Below are 24,011 nucleotides of genomic sequence, written 5' to 3'. Positions count from 1 at the left end.
CCATCTCTCCATTGACAAAAATAACTCAATCATACCCCCATGCTGTAACCTCAAGTTCCTCAGGGCCTCAAATTGTCAATGAAATTTTGACCTCATATATTCTGTTACAATATAATGATTACAGTGTATGGTGTCTGACCTAAACATAAAAACTACGCCAGTATCAATTCAGCAGACTGCTACACACCGCATTGAAATTTAAACAGGAAATAATTCACAGTTCACACACTGGAACTCAATATGCCTAGTATAATATATACTGTTGACGACCTAGTTGACCTCGTAGCCTCTGCCCTTAGTGTAGTTTACAAACACACATCCGAGGTTCCCACAGAACTCAGCATTAATACTTCCCGACCTCCTGTCTTCATTCTGAGGGCACCTTGTACGAAGGAATGCATACGCCCCCTAATACAACGGTGTCAAGTTTCTCTGAGCTTTTTAGAAGTTGAACACACAACTGAAAAGGACTCCAACAATTGATGAGTTCAAATGTAAGGTAAAGGTCTGACCTGAGAATTCAGCATTAATTTTTCCCAACACAATAGTGTTAGGTTTCTCTGAACTTTTTTTAATCTTGTATATAGAATAGCCACTTATTAAACAAGTGCAAACTTAACTCTGTTCTTTCCTCTCACAGAATTTCCTCAATTTCAACATGCACTCAGTTTTTAATTTCTGGACTCACTTAAGTCCAGACCAATATTTCCTTTCGACAAACTATGGCAATTTATGCATAATCAAAGTGTTGACTAAACTTAAGAATGATTTGGTTACAAAAAGTGCTTAGGACTTAGTTTTACAAAGTTAACATGTTTCAGTGAGCATAAAGAGTGACAGCTAGTGTCCGTGTCATAAAGTTCAAGGTTGTTAATAGGGACATCCACTTATCGCACATTAATCAAAATCTTATTTCTAGAATTGTTCCTTTCCACACGCATTACATATGAAGTATAAAACACAGGGAAATGTTGGGGAAGTTGAGCAGAGAAGGGCTAGTAAGAAGACACAGTACAGGTGGATGTCAACAACAGCGATGAAGGAAAATACAAGCGTGTCAATTCTGCAATGGAGAGAAATACAATGTGTGTCAAGTCTGCGTCTGTATCTAGAGCAGACTGGGTACATATCAACACTGATGACAGTCAGATACACCTGTGTCTACACAGGATTGTTCAGACCATGAGGAGGGTACACACAGTTTATTAAATGACTAAGGAGATTATAAGATTAAGGGACCCCCCACTCTGGCCTGTTGCCTCTCAACAGAACAATGCCAAAACGTGATCATTATTGTGAATGGAAGGAACCGGGGCAGAGGGAGAGACCAGTTGGTCTAAGATGCGAGTACTCGAGTACTTACTACATTGGTACTAGCCTGAATAAATAAATATATTGAATACTACAATTTCTATCTTTCTCTTTTTGCTTATTGTTAGTCTAATTTGTTTATAAATAAAAATTAACATCTTTCACGGATAAAAAGGTGAGATGATAATGGGTTGTTCAATTTGTAATTAAAGGAATTTTAACCAGTAGATAATTATCCAAGGACATCACATTTTTCTAGATAACTTTCAAATATCAATTTAGCTGACTGTGGCCCCAAACAGCCACTATACAAGTTTTGTATTGAATATATTTCACCAGACCTCGTATCTGTCCTTGGAAATAGTAATACATTATCTGAGTGAATTTTGTGCCTCTGTTTAGATAACCCACTGAACCACAGACTATTACATCACAGGGTAAAGTAAACCTGGTCTGCCTGTGACATATTGCAGATCAAAACCAGTTTCGGTTTGAGTCAACAACAACAAAGTGCATAGTATGAAGTGTTCTATACACAACAGATAAACAACTATTAGGCATAATCTATTTATACCACTGTCACATAACGATAACAAGTCATGAACTATACAAATGCTGATACTCTGACTCTGTACAAGTTGGGGGTCAAACAAGAGTCACTCAGGTGCATAAAAACTGGATATTCTATACCACTGTCAAGCTTAATCACACAAGTTAAAGCAAGGGGAATCAATACACAAGTGATTCATGTGGCGAAGCTGAATCTCAGAACAAATTTGCAGGAAGCTATTAGTTTTGGAAGTAAATAAACACAAGTGACACACAGTAAACAGGCAGGAGGAGGAAGTATTACCATGAAATTACACCAGTGGCAGCCGGTTCAGACAGGGTCATGCTTAGAACCTTGCTTCAGCATCGGATAATTGAAAGCTGAATACTTGTGTTTGAAATATCTAGGGCAGAGATGGTTAAATCTTCAGTTAGATTTGAATCAAGATTTCTCAGTGAACTAACCACCTGAGTTGAGTTGGACCATTAATACAGGAAGGTCCAGTCCTATCTGATAATAAATGCCATCCAGGTCTCCATGGAGAGAACCCATCAGAGTTAAATTTGACGGACATTCAGCAAGACACACGTGATCAAGATTTTCATCTCGGGTCAAAAGAGATCCCGTCTGTACAGGTCTCACATGGTTATCAAGAATCATGATGCAGCTACGCCCACCACAACGTGAGAAGGACACATGAATATAAATCAACATTAAATGAGGGGCGACACAAAGCACCGAGGGTCCTCAATACAGATAAATTTCTACCATTCACTTGGCTTCTTTTCCACTTAATACATCATCACAAATGAATGAGATAAGAATGGATTATTCCCCAATTTACCTTACCAGTTTTGTATATATATAGTGGTAATGGGGGTGGGGGTGGGGGTGGAGGGTGATGGACATGATGCCAGGACCAGGAATTAACTGATAGTTGTTAACTCCCTAAAAAAAAAAAAAATAAAAACTATTAGTGACTCTATAGAAGGATCTCTGAAGATTATCTTAATTAATATACTGTAACATAAGCCTGATAAAAAATCTGTTCTTCTCTGATATTACTATCAATGTGACCGCACCCCAACACACACCAATCAGTTGGACCTTTAATTCTTTCTTCTATCTAATCCTTCTGTACAGAACTATGTATAATACACAAATTAACTTCCCACTTCCTATGTCACTGAACTATAAGCCCAGTCACCTACATCGCCATTAATGTCCAGGTGAAGCATGCCTTCATCTTGGCCTTAGTGAAAGTATGCAGTTTACGTGTGGTCTAAATATGTCATCTCCTCTTAGATACTATACTGCTAATTCATTCATGTTTTTAACATACAGTGAAGGTATGGAATTTACATACTATTCAGGCGGCCTAACTTTACAGTACATGTAGCTTGTAAACACACATTTTATGTTCAATTCCTATAACATTCATATGTTATTCCACTGTTAAGGACAAACTGTACATCTGTGCAATTTGTGAACTTTTATGTTAATGTCCATGTACTCCAGCATTACTGGACAAAATCTCTTGTAAACACATTATTGGGGGGGAAAGAAACATACCAGCTATGATGATGGTGATTGGAAACCCATTCACTTTTTCTTGTCATAATCCTTATTTTAGACTCAAAATAATGAATAAATTAAGAACATTGTGAAAATCCGTGTGTGTGTAAGAGAGAGAGAGAGAGAGAGAGAATGAGGACGAGTATGAGTACTAACGTTTTAGTTTCCCCTTCTGCAGACATGCTAACTGGTGCTGTCTCTGTAGCCACAAGGCCTGATTGGCAAGCAGTACATCCTCCGAGGTATCCATTCCAACTGTTTCCACCGTTTGCACCATTGGTGGCGCATGCACAGGCATACGAGGTATTACAAAGATTAGTTAAATAAAAAAATTCAACAGAAATATGCAACTCCAAATTGAAGGACCTCTCATGAGGTCTCTAGTATTTATATTGTTCTCGATGCCTCAAAAAGATATGAAGCACCACAAGTTTAGCCCAGTTTCTAGCTCAGTTCCTAGTCAGAGGAATTGGCAGTCCTTCCTCTAGCTTGCCACCAAGTGTTAGCTTTTCATATTTCACACAAGTATCCTCGTTCCTTCACCAAGCGCCTAGTCCTGATATAGCAACAATTGCACAAATGAACTAATTTAAGAACTGTCGTCTAATAATAAAACATCCTACTTGGGAGATGATATCGACAGCATAGAAATATTGGAAAACCAGAAGGCAGTCAGTTATAACTCGGTTTATACTTCTCAGCTTGGAGTTGTGTAATCTGAAACAACTATTAATAACTCCGGAAAGTGTCAAGTTCAATACATCATCCCCCTGGGCCGTGAATAACAGCAGAAGAAAAAAGTAATCCAAACAAGAAAATCAGATGAAAAAATACTGTACACCAGCTGAGCCTTCGTGCTTTCTTGGGGTATTGTTTCAAAATTTCCAGTACGCGTACATATCCCAGTACGATACTATATGACTGGAAAACTTCGACAATGTTTACAAGCAAATCTGCACCTGAATTTCATAGGATCGATGTAAAATCAATAGTCTCTATTTGTAATAAAACTGGTTTGGCCTGCCTTTATATGATTGTAGAATTGGAACACAAGTTTCCAGAAGCCCCTAAAGTCACAAGGTAGTATTCATTTAATTGTATCAAGTTTCAATGCATCAAAGAGGTCTATTTTTGATCTTTGTTTTGATTTCCTTCCAGTCAATGTAGAAACTGTAACACTTCCTCGATTACCCTGATCCAAGTTTTTATCGACAAATTATTATGGACTGCTTTCACATGAACGCACCAATGTTATGGGTTGCATAGGTAGACATTTAATATAGAGTCATCTCAGTCACTCAGGCACCAGATACCAAAACTGGGTCTGTTGGATTTGTTTCCTTTACCTTTCCAAATTTAATTCAATATGGTTCAAACAGCAGCCAAGCCCAGGTGGTAATTTACTGCCAGCTGATTGGTTAACAGCTCCATCTGGAGACTATTATGGGCTATGTGTCCTGAGTCAGCTGATCTATGTTTACAAACAAAGAGATGACAAACCCAGAAGATGAGACTGCTTTGAAAGAATGAATGTTCAGTGAGGATGAATAAATAGGGCATTCATGAAAAAAACATATACTTGCTGTATCTGTCAAACTTTTTTCAAGGCTTGAAAGTTGTTCTTGAATCCCTGTCAAACAGATGAGAAGAAAGTGAATATTATAGCATTCCCAAAAAGGCGAACACCTGGTTCATGTCTATCCTATTTCAAGAAATGTTTTTCTCGGCTTTCCATAATCTTTAATTTTTCTCCTATAATCCCCAAAAACGAAGCTGCACGGAAAACTGTACATATGCCACTTCTTGACCTATACAGAGATAACAGAGTTATTCAACGTATGAGGTAGGTGGGAGTAAAAGCTAAGTATGTATAAAGCACCAGGGAAGTACAGAAAGGAAGCCTCTGTTGGCTGCTCAACTTTATAGACAGGTAGACTGATGGCTGGCTCCCTATATGTAGCACTCCACTTAACCTCTACGCCTCCTCAGAAATGCTTTGAGCTTTATCCCTGAAGGTATGCCTTTAACAAAACAATTTTCCTGTCAGCTGCAAAGAATGTTAGGTTCCCCGTTTTACTTTTGCTGCTTGATTTTTGTCCAGTGGTGTCCTTTTTTTGTATAAGTATAGCACCAACTGTTTTGCAGTCTTTCCTTCCAAGGTCTGTTTGCCAATAAATCACTTATCTATCTGTAGTAATCCAAAGAGAAAAGTTCCTGAGTTTTCAGTTTCACTAATGAAATGCGCGTATTTAACATCTTCTTCAATAATTAACTGTTCTTCCTTTCATTTCACCCTTTCAATCATCCAAGGTCAAATATGTACGATTAAAAATCTGTGCTCCTCTTCCTTTTGTGAGAATCAAAAAACTGTGTCAGCAGAATGAAGATTAAAAACAGGTCCAATATATTCTTCACCAAAATCACTAGTCCCCACAGGTAGATGAAAACTTGAAAAGGTACAGAAAAACTAGGCAAAGAAGCTTATAAACTGCCACAACTTTATTTTATATGATATTAAATGCTGCAAGTGTGACAACGGAATCAAAGTCCATAGAGCAGAGGAGATAAAACACAATGTCACAGTCCGTAATCGACCCGCCTAGAACTGATAAACACCCTGCACTTGATAATGCGGTCAGAGTTATTACAACCCACAAACTTGCGACAATAACAACCTATGTTATCTGTCACCCAGGACCACGCACTCAATACAAAAGCAATTCTGACTTCCTGGAATTTGAGGCAGAGGTGTCTGACGTGAATTCTAGTGAATACCACAAGAGGTGTTAGTGACAAGAATTCTAGTAAATATGACAACAGGATAACAAATGATTTTCTTCCTGCTTCAAAAATTTGCTGGTGCAGTATATCTATTTCATTTCATACCAGTCACAGCCTCCATATGGTTCTCTTTGTCTGGAAGATGGATAATGCCTGATCAGTTAGCAAAACCATCCCTTTCTCAATGTATTCTTTTCACTGGTAACAGCTGATTGCATTATAATTCCAGGCAGTAGTAAACTCCTGGTAATCGACTGCCTTTATGTTCCCTTGCGTTAATACTCCTCCTATAGCTCCAATAATAAACAGCAGGTGACGAACAGCAGGTAAAAGTCAACACAGATCTTTGTTAGTAAAATCCCCTGATACTTTTGACCCCTTGAAAAACCAATGCACTTTGAAGTGTCAACACTGCACTTTATCCCAGATGTTCACGTACAGTTGATGAATGTGACAGTCAATGAATGAATGAATGAATGAATGAATGAATGAATGAACGGACTGATCTCTCAGCTTACACTGGATATTGTTATGTCCCTTCCGTGACTTGGTTATTAAATAATGTATAGTTAAAACTTCTTTCCTAATTCCCCTGATGTGTATTCCAGAAAACCTTGTAATTCTTTGGAGTCTGTAAGTGCAAATGAACTGGGTTCTATACACAACAAAATACCTGGAGGTATTAACTGGACCTGAGAGGGTCTATTTCTCTTTCAAAGTTTAGGTTATGCTTATCAACAATCTCCAGAAGAATATGCGGACAATCCAGGAAGCGATCATAACCATCCACCTTCAGGGCTCTACAGGTGACCTTCAGCGCCACAAACAGGTATGAGGACACGCAAATATTATCAATACAGCTTCAGGGAAGTGTTTTTCACCTCCACAGCCCTGACAGTGCGTGGTCTTCTCCCAGCACCTGCCACACTCACACACACAAAGGTTCTATTTTGGTACTGGGATCTCGGAGATGGAATTATAAGTGTTATATGGAGTTCCACACCTGCCTCTGACACAGTGTGAGATATATTGCTCACGGAGTGAGAGCTGTTGCATCACAAAAAGCGCCCCAGGTATGATACATCTATGTTATGTTATGGTACTTGCCAGCTTGGAGAATAAAATGGCTAGTACGCACACTCGCTCACTCAGGTGTTGCGTTGGTAGAAGGCAGTAGTGTGCTTGGAAACTGGAGTCCACAAGAGTGTGCCGCTTGCTTTTTTGCACACTTCTACTGTAATTTCAAGCCAATTAATACCTATTCCAAGGAAATGAAATGAATGTTAGGAGACATGTGTGATATTGTAATCTTTTCTCCTTGCCTCATTTCGTTCTGCCTTATGGTCTGTTTTAACTGATAAGCTTTCAGCTTACTCCGTTTTTCCCCTTTTATTTTAAGGACAGCAATTTGTTAGGGGCTATATTTCCCCCAAAAGCTTCTTTGCACTTCCAGTCAAAATATGTAGCTCTCTCTTTTAGCAGTAATAACTTATTGTCCACAAAATATTACAGGTCCTTCTTCACTGTCTTATTGTCCGCTTGAAATAAACTTTTGCACAGGAACTACTCAAATTTTTATTCTTGTCCGTATTTGACTCACTGCTGTTCCATGTGCTTGCAGTAATTGCACACCAGCCCATAAACAACCTTGAATTTTCTAGGCCGTCTCTGATTAGCTCTACTTCTCCCTCTCTCAAGTGATTAACTAGAGAAAGGCTTCTGTACCAGTTCTATCCTCACTTGACCCTTCACACCTTATGGCGGTACGTCTCTCAGCATAAAACTCTCCTATCAGAAATTTAACTGGTTAAAACAGATCACTAATGTTCTCCAAATACGATGTGATGTCAATTTTGTGATCAATGTAAAATTTTCAATGGTTTTCCCTTTCAGTGGTTTTTCTTAGCTGCGTTAACTTATTTCAGCATCAAAAACAAGACTGGTCGACTTGGCAGAACAGATGAAGAATTGTGATTTATCTATCGCATCCTATTTAATGCAGCACAGATGGTTGTCATGACGACCTCTATTTGTACCTGTCCTCAGGAACTGTGATAACAAAATGTTTACAAAGGTGCCGAACCAACCCACAGCAAGAGAGGTGAAAGAGAGAGAGAGAGAGCGGACTCTGATAGCGATCTCACAGTAGCACTCTCTCTAATATGTACAATACATTCACTTTGTGAATGGAAACGTTCAATTTGTGAATGAAAAACAAGTCAACGCAAATAGGAAGAGACTGGAAGGGAGAGAAACAGGTAGGCTGCGCGTATTTGACAGCTCACTGATCACTGCTGTGACTTCTGCACTGAGTGAGTTCTCTAGCTTCGTGCATCTCTGTAAGAAAATCAGCAGCACTAGCTCTTGGTATTATCCATAACTTGTATCATTCCCAGTAGCTTTTTATCACAAACTGGATGGAACAACTTGCAGCTCCAGTGGATAAGGATGAAACTAAAATGTTTATAAATCCCTAAAATATCCTTCTTTTTGTCCTAGTTTCCAAAAGGGACAAATGCCTTCTATGATAATTATTACTGTAGTCCTTATGGTGGCTCAATGAAAAATCCACCAGACAAACTGATCAAACTGTCCTATATCCACAGTTAATAGTTTAAATCTCCCACTATGTCTGGTTATCAAAATGGGATAGAAATTAATAGGGAATCTCAAATTACAAAAGTATCTGAGAAGTCCCTTAGGATAGTTCCTCGACTTGGGTACAACAACCGTGCCTGTAGATCTTCCCAGCTTGAGTGATGTCACCGGTGTCTGCCCTAGTTAAAGGTGAATCTCTTCTCTTCCTCCTGCTCCACCTAAAAGCTTTAAGTCCTTAAAAACAGACAGAGAGTTAACTTAACCCTCCTTGGTTTGGTTCAAACCAACTGCCTTAATATTCCTCTACAACTAGTGCTGTTGAAGGTCAGCAAGATTGTGCGACATAATTTATAATCTAACTGTTATAGTCCTGGAAGTATGTCCTCAATGGCATATAGAACTTGGGCAGGCATAATAATCAGACTTGGGCAGCAACACTTGATGGCAACGCAGATAGGGATGAGAGAGAGTAATGCATAATAACAGACTGTGTCTGGAAACTGCCAAAGCCCGTTTGTTTGTCATGCCATAATTGGTTGAAAATCCCTCCAAGTCTGATGAGATCTATGAAGACTAAACCAATCAGATGCATCCTAATAAATGATCCATGGCTTGATATAAGCACAGACAGCTGGCGCCCAGAGAATGGTTCAAGAATTTTCAGGGAGAGGACAAAGATAAAATACACCTACTTATTATGCAGGCCCAGTTGTGGACTTTGGACTCTAGATCATGAATAAAGGAAAGATTCCTAGTGCAGTTACAGAAGGCATCTTCATGCCACAACTCTAACAGGGTTTTTTCTCTAAACACTGACAATGATGTCAACCTTGCCTTATTAAAACCTTCATTCACAACAAAGCAACCTTTATTCAACCGTGCAAACAATTTATCAGAATTAATTCAAGGTTGACACAAAAAATATTTAAATAGATCAGAAAATAAAAATGAGTAATTGACCTGGATTATTTTTACATGGGCTTGAATGTTAAATTCAAGTTGGTCTTTTTGTGAGCATCCCTTTAACTCTCTTTATATAAAAAAAAATGTTCACGCCCACTTTGCACAGGTTTTAATGTTCAATCCTCAGCAGCAGTTTCCGACGACAGCTGCCCGGACATGTAATGGTCATGCAATAAATGTCCATGAAGTGAGAAGCCATTAATCTAGACTTGAGTAAAAGCCATTGCATCACAAAAAGACATGTCTTAAACAAGCCTTAAGCACCAGATGGTTCAGTTAGGAGCAGAGACTGACATTAAGTACTTATATTGAAGTAATAAAGCATTCATCAAAGGGGTGGTATATATTTAAAAATCAAGAATTTGTCTTTCTTTACCTTGCAAGTATTTTGGTTTGGTATGTTTTCACACACCTCTATAACCCTTTTACATGTCCAGACTTTTCTCCTTTCTACTCAAAGGTCATGATCATAATATCAATTCTTTAAATGCAATACAAAAATAAGTATTTTATCAAAGAGACTATCATAAAAATCATCCTCAGTTCTTTTCAGATTCACCCGTTCCACATTTAAACACCACTGCATTATTATTTTTTTTTTTTTTCATGTTTTTAAGTGATGGATCCATAATGGAAAAATTATTTTTAAAAATAAGTATGGAATCACAGAAGAAAAAACGCAAATTCACCTGCACAACTGCCACAGTCAAGGTGATATCAAGGAAAACACTTACATGTCTTCTTTAAACAAAAATGATACCAATTTGACTAAAGCAATGGCTCAGCTATAAGAAAAGAGCGGAAAGGGGGTATTTCTAGCAGTAACCCTTTACTCCGGGGACTGTGCAGGCTGCTAATAAGCCTGCCAGACTACAAAACAGGTATTGATGCTCCACTGCCAGACAACCTTCATTTCCAGTGTGCAATACATTAACGCCATCTAAATGGGCTAGCATTACAGAACTTTATGTACAGTGGAATATAAATATTATTTATAGACAGATGCACTCAAAAACTAGCTCATCAATGCCCGTTTGATTCAACCATGGCCACAAAACATGTATAACTGACAGAAAAACAGTGATGACCCTGCTGGGTAGAAGAAAATACACAATTGTTATTTCAGCACAGGGCATTTATTGTCAAAACCTATAGTCTTGGCCTCTAGATCAACACGGAACAAATGTCTGACCTTCCTGCAGGGTGAAAAGGTCGACTTTGTTTGGGTTGCTCTGGTCACATGACTTCTAAGTGTCCAATTAAGGCAATAAACTAGGAGTAGATTTCTATCAAATGATAGCAGAAATGTCAAATAAGACGTACCCTTGAATCTTGTGCACATGATATGAAATCGAATCTCTTATTTACTACTAAACTGCTTCACTTCTTACAAAATGTAATGACGATACATTTTTCTTCAAATGGTTTTCATGTCAAATAACAGCATGCACAAATGATTTAACTAAACTGATATGGTGTCATTATCAAAATCAGACCAAAATAATAATAATAAAAATAAAAATAATATAATACTAATAATTTCCTATACCAGCACTTTGATCTGAGTGCAGACACAAAACGGTCATATTGTTCTTGTCATGAACACAAATCCTACTTGTTAGGCCACAGATAATGAGATACTGTAAATATGTATACATTGGTGCTAAAATAAATGAATGAATATATTTATTTCAGTTATGAAATGAGGGAGGTCAGGGCGAATGAGCACCACCAGTATTCTCACTGGTGGACATAATACAAAAATTACATGCAAATAAATACATTTAAGTTTTAAAAAAGACAAAACAGGTCTATCTGTTCTTTATCAGAAAGGCAGAACTTGACACAATGCAGTCCAAATTCCCCACTTCATCAACACTGATGCACTTTGTTCACAGGCTCATTACCAGCAAATATAATTTACAGCAGCTGAAACCAATGCCCCAGGTCCTTCCTAGAGTAGAAACACTCTCAATTTGCCATAGTACACTGTCTCGTTTATCTTGATTATCTGACTTACTCTTGACAAGTGATGTAACAATGTCTGGCTGGTGATTGCCATCTTTTGGAAAAGCCAGAAGAGCACTATGTGCAAATGTATCCCAATATTACTATATTTAGGCATACGCCTGGGATTTGAGATTTGACTAAACCCAAGCAAATGCAGGAGGATGACTTTATGAAATATGAGCTAGACTTTACTCTAGCTACAGAACAGAAAGTAGTTAGGATTTAGTTTTATTCAGAAATTTAATTCCATTGACATGTTGATGGCTGTTGGGTTATTTGGAGAACTTTACTTATGTAAGGAAGAGGGGCTGGATTGAAGTTCACCTTGCCATGAGACTTTGTTTTGGTGACACTTCTTTTAATTTTGATTACATAGTAACAGCAATTTGGTTTAGCATTAAAATTTTCATCATGGTGGGCTTTCGCAATGGAAAAATATTTGATTTTCACACACGATTTGAATTCATGTTTTTTTTCACATGTCATACAACCAATAACCCCACTTCCCAACTGAATGAAAAAGATTTCTCAGATTTAACAGTGAAATACAAAACCGTCTTTTATACAGACTATTTCTACTAGTATTCCTTTGTTTCTTGCTCATCCTGTTTAAATTATGATATTACACAAGGGCATATCCCAAGTATTTAATACAAATAGAAAGAAATCGAACGTCCAAAAACAAGTCCTTTACTAAGAACCGAATTCACAAAGAAACAAAGCGAAGGTTATAAAACGGGCACCTGCCATCGACGTGAAAACCAATATGGAGGACACGGTGTGACGTCATCACTTTTAGTGTTGAGAGGCAATCGTGGACAGCTGATCATTCAAAACAAAACCACGTTTTGACCTAGAAATGTACACGCTGCTCCGAATAAATATCAAAATGTGAATTTATGCATTTCCTTCATTCGAATGACATAGCGTATGTGTGTGAATTTATTAAAAGTGCCACCAAAATGAACGTTTTCCTCAACAGACTTCGCTGCAGATAGACATCAAGTGAAGCGAGATTGAAAATGGCCGTCTGTCAAAACATAAGCATTTTCTCAATGAAATTCTCATCAAATCATCTCGAATATATTTACAAAAGCATCAGATATTGTCAGAAAGTTGGTTTAAGTTTCTTAGTGGCGTAATTTTGGAGATTAGTCCAGCCTCAAATCCAATGTAAATAAAGAAACGACCATGACCTCGACATCATCATGTGAACATTCAAAATGGAGGTGGGAACGGGACCAAAACAAGAATTTTCAAACACAGTCTCTGAGACATTCCCGAGTCTGAGTTTCACTAACGAAATAATTTCGGCGTTAATATATTACCTGGAACCAGATCATATAACATAACAGATGTATTGGGTGTGTAGCGATCAAAAATATGGGTCTGATTTAAGCGTGGGAAGCTGGAAATCCAATATGGCTGTGTATTGGAGTGAAAGGGGACCCTGCATTCGAATGAATATTATAATGATCGTGTCCTATTTCTTAGTCATTTCATCACTCACCTCCTTTAGTATATGTATCCAAGATCCTATGTATACCAATTTTGATCCTTCCGAGTACCCACGATCCTTACAAACGTGACCTAATTATCTAGGTACAGCTGATATCAACGTGGAAAACCCCAAAAATGGCGCGCAAAATTTCAATTTGAATCCCCCACTTCTCGCTGGAAAATGTTCTTCAAAATCTGCTTCACAGTCCTAGTATAGTCTTTGAAGGTTGGTATGTACCTTTTAACATCTTCGTTCGTAATAATTAGGTCACAAGTTTGACCTGATTCCCCAAAATTATTGGAAAAATGAGCTCGGCAACCTTCGGCTCAAATATGGCCGAAATCCGAACGTTTTTATTCAAATGACGCGTGTGGCCTGTCGCTATGACGATGTCAATCACTTTTGGCGCGAAATCCCGGATGACGCTATGATGTCATAGCTTTGGAATGCAAAAGGCCCGGATGAATGCATTGTGTTAGTGGAGAATAGCTTCTCGACTTTTGTATTTAGGTAATGTCTGATTGTGTTTTAGTCAAGAAATGATAGGAACTGTCTTTTTTCCTAGGCCAAAACATATACGTTTTTAATTTTTTAAAGTGAAACATAATGCTCTCATTGTGAAAAAAAAAAAAAAACTTTCTCATTATAAAAATAAAAACTTGGAATGATACAAGTGATTCTATTGAAAATGCTTATGGTGTCCACGGGTGGATTAAATTAGCTTTAAAGTAAGTGCTTGGTTTTTTTTCATTCAAATGTAAAAAAAAAAAAAAAAAAAAAAAAAAAGAAGAGTAATAATAATATTAAAAGGGGGAGATCTAAACAAATAAATTAAATTATAGTTTATCATTACTGCAGTTGTTTGTTTTGGCGCTTGGACCTTTTTGCATACTACAATACATTATAACAAGAATTACAGTTGAAAAAATGCATTTAGTATCATTTGTTTGGTACTTATATTACATTCTAAGATTAATATAAAACAATCTTTTCAAAATATTAGATCAGTGCTCCTTTACGATATTGAATCAAGTAATGACTGCATGTAATGACTGAAAAAAAAAAACTCAGAAATGAAACAATTTTTCATAAAATGCTCAAACTGATGGAAAAAAAGTCCAATAGGGTAACATAATGGTGAGTTTCATTTCTTTCCAAATTACAAAAATCAGTGACACTATTCTCAATTTATCCACATAAATATTCCCACAATTTTTACGGTTCTAATTTCAAGGTTCTATAGCAACATTACACTGTATGCGGCAATGTTTAAATAATAATGAACATCGATATTAAATACACTTCCTTTTAATTTGCTTGTACAGAAAAGAATATGTAAGAAATGAAGCATATTATACAATGTGTCAGCTAGCTCTCTAACAACTCATTATTTTCAAATGTATTCTTGTTGTGTATTTCAATTATTCATAAAACACTTTTGATGTTCTTTAAAAATAGATATCAACAATTTTCTAAAAAATATTACCAAGTTGCTTCTTGCTTTTGCATACCTCCACTAAGAGCATCATCCTTAATCTAAACTATCTTCTAAAATGACTGCTTTGTTAAGTCAATAACTTGTAAATTCCTGCAAGACTCCACTTTCCCCAAGTGAAAAACCCCTTCTCATAGCAAGGTCACAAAACCTCCCAACCTGTGCCTAATATTCCAGTCCTTTGTTTCAGACATAAAAGAATAGATATTAACCACAGGATGTTTGACTTGGAGTTCAGTACAAGTAGGTCCACACTGGCACAATCCTTTAATGGTATGTTTTTAGACATCACCATTTCCCAGTGATACTTCCAAGTCAAGGCAGTATGTCTCTTTTCTACAAGGGTCTCCTGTGGTTTCTGTTCGAACCCTCAGAGATGAATCATCTTTTATTTACAGAACACAGTCTCTCTTCACATCCTATTTATTTTTGGGAGGAGGCCTGAAATATGGTTTAAATAGAAATATCAAACTGTACTGTGTTTTATATGTTTTCAATATCATAAAAACACAGCAGTGCAAAGAGGTCTTTGCAAAAATTAATTTGTCATTTATTCATAAATGCAGAAAAATTCAAAATATTAAATACATAAAAGCTGAAAATATTTCACATTTTGAGTACCATGTGCTTCAGTTTCAAAGGGGCCCAATTTTTCATTTTCAAATCACCACATGTGCATAGTTAATGGATGGCTATATGGTGAAATAAATGGGAACTTAATAAACAAGTCTGAAACTAAGGTTACAAAGAAAAGCAGTTACAATAATTTTAAAAGAAATCAAACACCTCACCTGTATACCCCTACCACTACTGCATGATCTCGCTCATACGGTTCCAGTGTCAACTGTTCCTGTGGCTTGATTTTCTCAGCTTTCAATTTGTTGCACTCTCCAGCAAACACTGCTTCAGGTTTGGCTGTAGAATCGATGCAGTTTGCCTGGAAGAACCATTGAATGCCATTTTTAGTAAAACACATTCATGTAGCTTAATCTTACGTCAACCTAGCTGCAGTCTCATAGGGTCTCTGTATAACATGGAAAATAATTCATCAATGCTCACCAAGTTGAGACAGAAAAGTTGGTGATAAGTTACATATAAAAATTTTTAAAAATCAGGACACAAATATCACGTGACTTTGTTAAAACACACCATAGCAAAAACTGGACTCCGAGTTATAAAATCTTTGCACCTACCTTTATGGAAATTACAATGTGTCCTTCATTCTTGAGAAAGTGATGTGCATTAATGGCCACAATACGTGCCTGATCTGGCTGTGCAACATCAGCAAAGATTGTGTCCACCATACCTGAAAGATAGAGAAAGAAGTACATAAAGTTTATATATTTGGTAAGATACTAAAATTAGCAGAATACGTTCACCTAAGTACTCAGACTTGGGACTCAACCCCCCCCCCCCCCCCCCCCCCCCACCAACATTTATTACGTAAATTTTCCTTATATCATTGTGCAAAAATCAATGGTGGAATAAGGGTAAGTGCAACATACCTAAGACAAAGCAAACACCCTCACTAAAAAACAGATAAACTTTAGGCACTTAAAAAAATTTTAATCAGTTTTAACACGACTCTGGATCCTAGCACAATCACAGATTCTTGGCAAAGAAACTTACCAACCAGCATCCTGTATTTGTGAGGGTGCCTGGCATCTTCTATGATGGGTATAACATTTGTCCTCTTTTTGGCCACATTGATTAGGTCTCTGCCACTTCTGTGTGAAAACTCAACCGCATACACAACTCCTTCCTTTATGACAAGAAAACAGTAAGCAGTCTTACAAAAGTAACGTAAATTTAATCCTAAGCAGTGGCAAGTTGTGCCACAAAAATAGTGTGTAATTGCTTTCACCATTCTGTAAGGTGTATAGACTATAGTGCTAAATTACACTGTAACATGTAATTGAGCTTTGAGGTATAGAGAGCCTTAAAGCCAAAAAATAGAATCACTTAGTGCTCAATCAGCCTTTATAATTATCATATTGCAAACTCAAAAAAGATCCTTCATTATTTTTAAATAATCATATCAATGTCATGCAGACTTACAGGCCCTACTATATCTGACACATGGCTGACTGTGGTGCCTGATGCAGCACCCAGGTAAAGCACTTTACTGCCTGGCTTAATGTGGATCTGCTCAACACCACCCAAAATGGCGGCTGCCAGCTTTGAACGGAAAGGATTCCATGCTCTGTATTCCAGCTTTGACCCATCATCCAACTGAAATTGAATGGTTTTAATGTTACAAAAAATTCATTACAGATTGATTTTGACAACCTGAGGTACAGTGATTACTGATAGCATGCATTACTTCCTTTGCATTTATGTGAGCTTCAAATAATTTCAAAACCTCCATGTGAATTTAAGACAGCTTAGAAATGGGTCTTGCAAGAGAATATAAACTTAACTTTTATTACATTAAATTGATAGTTTAATTTCTAAAAAGACTTAGGACAACAAGCTAAATGAATCCAAGCTAATTTGGAATGCTTTAAAATCTACTGACACTGAATCAACAATATGTATAGAACTATTGTTTTTGAGATCATTTTACTAGCAAATAAATTTCAAACAATCACCCACTCTAGTGAAGTTTCAAAAGAGGCAGTTATAATGATACCTTTTTCTTAAATACACCTTTATATAAAACAATAATTAAAGCACTAATAAACCATTTCAACTTACATCTACACTTATCCTCTTCTCTCCATAGACAGACTCTCCTGACACCATGTTTTTTGTGACAAGAACATCCTCTTTTCCACGAGATATAAACACACCTAAAAACAGAAATCAGTCGAATACAAGAACATCCTCTTTTCCGCGAGATATAAACACACCTAAAAACAGGATTCAGTCAAATACAAGAACATCCTCTTTTCCACGAGATATAAACACACCTAAAAACAGAAATCAGTCGAATACAAGAAATAGATTAATGCTATGGAACTATGATCACTTCTACAATTTTCCTTTTTTCATTTTCAAAGAGGGGAAGGGGGGGCAAAATAATAAAATTAATATAAGTCATTCATTCATTTAATAAAATGACAAATTTCTATCTCTTACAATTATGTGGACAGAAAAATAATTTTTTAATTTCATGTTCTGTTTTCTTTTTCATTCAATCATTAACTTCATGTTTTCTACTTGAATTCTCATATTTCAAGCATAACTTATCCATTGTTAATAAGACAATAAACACATAAGCTGGTATTTTCTGTGCTCATTTCAGCAGTCATAACTTATCAGAAGTAACTCTGTATTTACCTGCATGTCTGTGGGGCTCAACAACTGTCTTTTTGCCAGCACCAAAGCCACCTGTTAATCAAAATAACATCGATAACATAGATGTTAGACCAAAAAATCAATTAACTTAAAGCATTTTAATTTCATGATAAAACACTTTATATATATTTTACACCTCTAATGTCAGTAGCACAATTACGTAAATTATAATGTGACATTATAAAATTACATGATAAAATAATATGCTTTGTGGTAAAGATTTTCCTTTTAAAGAAGTAATTTTTTAACTGATTTCCCAAACAATAGCACATAATGTTATTGAGACTTTGCCTCCTTTTCTTTCCTTTGAATAAACTTTTTTTAATAACAGCAACAATAACAAAAACGAAAAGTCAAATACATCTCACTTTAAGTTAATTGTATTCAGCACCTACTTAAACAATCAATACTAGCTTGAGTGATGATCTTATTTTTCTACCCCAAAAACCAATGCTTCATTATGTTAATATTTCCATTACTTCATTTCCACTAACTTCTCTCCTCTGAATATCTTATGCTATGAAAGTACACTACTACTTCTGCCTGCCAGCATTCTGTATGAAATTTCAGTCAATAAAGCTACTAACCTCTTCCGCCTCCTCTACCTCCACCACGACCACCTAGAAAATCAATAAACAGAAATGAAATAAGAATCCCTGGCTTCTATGAGAATAACATTTGTCGTCTTTTCCACCACAATGATTAAGTCTCCGCCTCTTCAGTGACTTATGAATTGAACTACGAATTTTATTTTTCTTTTTCAAGATTTTCAAATTAAATCTGTTTATATAACACAGTTACACTAAATTAATTCTCTCTGTATGTTTATAAAAAGCTTGAGATAAACCAGTTCTGGTATATGTGACTGACATCTATCAAAGCAACCTTGAGATTATCAACAGCTCAAACTTTCTGTCTTAGAACTTATATATAAGTTATACTAAAATTATCCATATTATTTTCTAATAGTGATTTAAATCAATGATACCTCTTCCACCGCCTCTTCCTCCTCCTCTTCCTCGACCTCCGCCTCGATCTCCAAATCCTCCCCTTCCGCCACCCCTACCCCCACCACGTCCTCCGAATCCTCCTCGGCCACCGCCACCACCTCGGCCTCCAAAACCCCCTCTTCCCCCTCCTCTAGGGCTGAAACCTGGAACAACAAGCAAGTACACTATGCAGTTACAACTTAATCAAGTGTGAGACTATGAAGAGAGATGATTCATGAGTCTCAGACAATAACAAAGCAATGTTGATCTTCAGCTGGCTATTAGTTAATTACTAGTAGTAGTCATAATTCTTTGTATAAACCTGATGTTTTTTTTTTCTTTTGCTACACAGCTTCTTCTATATCTTGCATAGTCATATATGGCAAACTCTATCTCAGTTAAACGTGAATTAAAGACTGAATTGGATGCTTTACTTTGATTTAGGCTCTTGTCCAGGGAAATTAGGTGTCTGGGGCAAAGGCATAGCCTTGTTTATTTTGTCAAATACTTCTGTCTGCTTGTATGTGGATAAAATCCAAACTACATTAAATACATTCAAGATTTCAAAATTATTGAAGTAACAACGCTAAGAGGAAAATGTGATTCATATTAATAAAATTTTGGTCCTATCACAAATTGACAAAAGTGGTTACGCTTCTCTCATTCACTGGTACAAATACATACCCAACAGATGTCGATCGCCAATCTGATATTATTCATGGGCGTAAATTTATTCAATCTGTGAAAATCATTACAGTTTTTAGTTATTTTACTCCAAATTATGATACTTTACCTGGTCTTCCCATATTTTCTGTATACACACGTGTTTCACGCTGTATGTATCCTACGCATGCTCAAGTGTGTTTCCGTTCACGTGACTAAAGTTGTGTAGATCATTGAAAAGTAGCAGAAATCGAGAGTTGTGTGGGTCGATTCTTTCAAATTAACTTGCAGAGCTCATTGGTTCAATGCACCTGGCTACATTGGAATATGCAAGTTTAATTTAGCAGGGCACAGCTTAATGTCGTTTTGTGTAAAATGCACCAGTGACGAGACAGGAGCAGGAGATGGCATAACGGGAGGGGGGGGGGGGTCTCGATAGCACTTATGCCCCCTCCCCCTCAGAAAATTGTATTAACCCCAGAAAAATCCATTTTATTTGTTTAATTAATTTTTTTTTCAAAAATGAAGTTGTTATCTCTTTAAAGTATAAGTAGAAGGGACCGGGCATGTAAGATGGAAATCACTTAAACAGCAAAAATAAAAAATAAATAAATAAAAATTTTTAAAAAACCTGCAAAATAACTCATTTTTTCAAGGAACCCTTATTTTAACCAAACAAAACTACTCAGTAAATTAAAAAAAATATATGGTTGGCAGTCCATGTAACTGGGGCAGTTTCAGAATGACAGTGACAATATGGGCTGACAATATTCAGAATATGCTGGGATACAGATCACATTTACAACTGGGTAATTCATGATGCAGAAAACAAAAATAAACTGTAAAACAATTGAGCACAATATATGAACTCTTTTATTAAAACATTAAAACTTTTCTCTCACAACAACAAAACTGTACTACAGTGAAGTGAACAGTTAATTTTCACCTTCAGCTCAGTAATAACAAGAACATTATAATAATCATTATTATTAATGCTAAGGCAAGCAATGGTGATGTCTTCTACATTTGAACTGCACCTGAACTGACTCAACTTCAGGAATGAGCACAAAACAACCCCCCCCCCCCCCCCAAAAAAAAAAAACAAAAATCCACTTTAGAGATCTTTTTTAATCAAGACACCTTGTCCTCTGTAACATGGAGAGAAGTCTCGTGTCTTTTGCAAGTACTTTTGGTTGAAAATCCCTTGCTACAAAACTTGCACTTGTGTGCCTTAATCATCTTACAGTTCTGACGTTCATGATACTTGCATGCATGCTTGTGTTTAAAAAGATTGCCACAGAACTGACAAGGGTGGCTTTTTTCAACAAGATGACAACTCTCATGTTTATTACAGGCATCCTTGTCTGAGAATAACCTATGGCAGCTTTTGCATTTGAACATTTTTCCTTCCTTGTGCTCTTTTAAATGAAGTGCAACAAGGTCTCTCCTTGAAAACGCAATATCACAAACATCACACCTGAAAAAATAAATAAAAGAATTAAAAGACCAATTTAAAATCTCCTTCAGAACTTACTTATACTTGGTACAATATTTCAGATGTTGAGTAGGGCAGATAGGAAAGCCTTCTTATATTCATTCCATAAAAATACACAATGGTTCAGAAAAGATGGATATAGGTACAGTAACACTTGCCCCAGTCCAGCATTAAATATCATGCACTGCAAGTGAAAAGAGCATCCTCTCTATTTAGGAATTTTCTTAATCTGTTTGTGGTAAGGGATGATGAACAGAAATTTCAAATCTGTTTATTTCTCAGTCTGTTAATTTACACTGACCCTGCACAAAATGACAATAAAATTGCAGCTGATTTTTTTTTTGTAAATTTCCTTCAGTTACTGGCCACTGTTTCTGCTAAGTGTAGGTGGATTGCTACACCCTCGAGTTCACCAGGGCCAGTTGGCTAAACAGTTTTTAGTGTACTAGTACTAGCGTACTAGTGTAGATTTGTTCTTGTACCGTACATTTAAAACTGACCCAATAGGTCAAAGAACAAAATAAGATACCTGTACGGCTTCTCCCCTGTGTGAATTCTCAAGTGTCTCACATAGGAATCCTTTCTGAAAAATACCTTTCCACAATAATCGCAAATATGCTTTAGAAATGTTCCTTTTTGAGAATTTTCTTCTCCTTTATGCATTCTTTCATGTCTCTGGCATTCATTTTTTCCTTTGTAGTATTTTTCACAGAAACTGCATTTGAATGGCTTTGCATCAGTGTGTGCTTGCATATGCCTCATCAGATCTCTTTTGTCACGAAAATCTTTCGAACACATGGGACAAGGAACACGAGGACGAGTGCAACCTTCTTTGAATATTTGATCATGCCTCATCTGATGCACCCGAAAAATATCTTTTCTTGCAAATGACATCGGGCACATATCACATTTGTAAGGTTTTTCCCCTGAGTGTGTTCTTTCGTGCCTGTTGCGATGCCCAGACATTTTATATTGCTTGCTGCAGAAACGACATTTAAACTGTGATGTTGATGTTTTGTTCAGTATTTGGTTACTTGCTGAGGTGGCCTTTGTGTCATTGTCAGCAGCAAAACTGACTTTGGTACAATTTTTAATCCCCAAATGAGAACACTGATCTTGTTTCTCAGAACAATTCACAACACAGAGACTACCTTTCATATCTGTCCCTGTATTCTTATCGAGGTTGCAAGATTCCCTGAAATTCTCAGCTCTTTCACTATTATCATTGCAGGGGGTTATCATTCCAGTAGTCAAATCTAAAGTAAAAATCTCTGTTTCAATTCCTTGTTCAACTGTGTCTTTCTTCATAGAATTTTGAATTTGTTCTCTGGTCACATTACAAGAGTTGCCATTGGAACTCAGATGACTATCCAAAGTGTACAGGCTATAAGACTCACATGACTCAGTTTTTACCATGCTAGCTTGCAATTCAGTGGGTACAAGCTGGTTGACATGGTCAAAAGCATCACAAATGTCTCTTTTCATCGTGACAGATTGTGAATTGCTTTCAGCACAAGGATCATCAGGTAGGGCTGTATCATTGGAGATGCATACTGGTACTCCTTCTGGCATTAAAAACCTTTCTTCACATAAGTCTGTACCATTTCCCAACCCTTCAAGTTTCTCACTTTTAATTGCAAACCAAGGTCCTTCTTGCATTAAGTATCTATTATTGCTGCCCGGTGACTTTTCTAGTGTCACCTCTGTGACAAGTAAACCATTTCTACATCTTAAGTGTTCGCTCCCCTTACAATCATACGATTTTCCTTTTTGTTCCATTTCTTTTTTTATATCATGGGCATGCGACGTTTTAACTTTAAGTTAACATCATTAATTTTGTCGTTTCATTGTATAATTTCTTTTTGACTTTAACACTGTTTCTTGATAACTGTCCTGTCCAAATGTGCAAGATTTCAATCCGCAGCGTCGAATACAGTTTTTACAAGCAGCATCTTCGCTACCAAAACTCTGGTAAGTTTTATGCACTAGCATTATCGATCACTGAGATTTTCGGTGAAAAGTAAGTCAAACGAGGAACAGCGTCAATTCGTCAGGTAAATATTAGTTTCATTCACCTCTCCATCCTATAGTGTATGTTCGTTTAGACACAAACTCCCCAACATCCTTCAGTTAGCATTTAGATTGAAGTATATTAATATGTACAAACTTCGTCTGCTATGCATAAATTCTGACTGCTATCCACCATCTTGAAATCTTCAAAGGATGCCACATCGAGGCTGTGACCTCCCGCGAACTCGGCGCTTGCAAGGAGACGAGAGAGTTGGTCTAATCATAGAAGTAGAGAACTACTTCTATGGTCTAATCTATTTCTTCAAGTTCAGCCGTGTTGTCACTTAGGCAGTCAGTCATTCCTCAGATCCTAGTCCCTTCATATGTTCCTTTTTTCATTTATACATTCATGAAATAGCCTGAATATTTTTCTTTTAATTTAAATTCATTTAAGTTTTGACTTTTGTTCGCTTGGACGTTCGTCCAAGTTTTCAAAGAAGAATTACGGGGTAAAAATGACCGGGTATTCATTCATTTGTCTGATAACTCAATTAATAACATTTTCGATAAATAAATACATTAATTAAATGATTATATAATAAATTAATCAAAAAGTGCTGTCCATCTTTGTTTGTGAGTGTGAAATAGTACAAATGTAGGCCAATCACATTAGTTTAAGAAGAGCTTTAATTAATTATTTATTTGTTTATTATCCCCGCACTTCTGGGACAAAAGTCGGGGATCATGCGTCTGTGCGTCCGTGCGTCTGT

General features: G+C 36.7%; 3 protein-coding genes across 4 annotated transcripts in view; all 3 read right to left on the bottom strand.

Annotated features, from left to right (window-relative positions):
• LOC106172602 (dual specificity tyrosine-phosphorylation-regulated kinase 1A) overlaps positions 1-13,661 on the bottom strand; it is a 47,686-nt gene extending 34,025 nt beyond the window's left edge. The window contains exon 1 of one of the 2 annotated variants that reach the window (XM_013553384.2): positions 13,299-13,661. Coding sequence is in view for 1 of the 2 variants with exons in the window: in XM_087016507.1 (XP_086872633.1) it covers positions 3,593-3,734 (142 nt within the window). In the remaining variant the exon portion in view is untranslated. Of the gene's footprint in view, positions 1-3,592; positions 9,358-13,298 lie in introns of those variants that run through there. The other variant, XM_087016507.1, reaches the window with a different exon arrangement.
• Positions 13,662-14,202: 541 nt separating this feature from the next.
• LOC106153749 (rRNA 2'-O-methyltransferase fibrillarin-like) lies at positions 14,203-20,011 on the bottom strand. Its single transcript, XM_024074696.2, has 10 exons — positions 19,867-20,011; positions 19,073-19,237; positions 18,672-18,704; positions 18,067-18,117; positions 17,482-17,576; positions 16,843-17,016; positions 16,414-16,546; positions 15,978-16,090; positions 15,576-15,721; positions 14,203-15,225 (listed from the first exon to the last, which is right to left on the bottom strand). Exons 1-10 carry the CDS (start codon positions 19,877-19,879, stop codon positions 15,204-15,206), a joined length of 945 nt encoding a protein of 314 aa, XP_023930464.1. The 5' UTR covers positions 19,880-20,011; the 3' UTR covers positions 14,203-15,203.
• An 812-nt stretch (positions 20,012-20,823) lies between these two features.
• LOC106153742 (uncharacterized) lies at positions 20,824-23,439 on the bottom strand. Its single transcript, XM_013527833.3, has 2 exons — positions 21,761-23,439; positions 20,824-21,213 (listed from the first exon to the last, which is right to left on the bottom strand). Exons 1-2 carry the CDS (start codon positions 23,008-23,010, stop codon positions 20,868-20,870), a joined length of 1,596 nt encoding a protein of 531 aa, XP_013383287.2. The 5' UTR covers positions 23,011-23,439; the 3' UTR covers positions 20,824-20,867.
• Between the last annotated feature and the right edge of the window lie 572 nt (positions 23,440-24,011).

The sequence above is a fragment of the Lingula anatina genome, chromosome 7, assembly GCF_051362555.1.
Source record: "Lingula anatina isolate TDL-2025a chromosome 7, LinAna3.0, whole genome shotgun sequence".
In the NCBI taxonomy this organism is placed as follows: domain Eukaryota; kingdom Metazoa; phylum Brachiopoda; class Lingulata; order Lingulida; family Lingulidae; genus Lingula; species Lingula anatina.
This window is presented reverse-complemented; position numbering and strand designations above follow the sequence as displayed.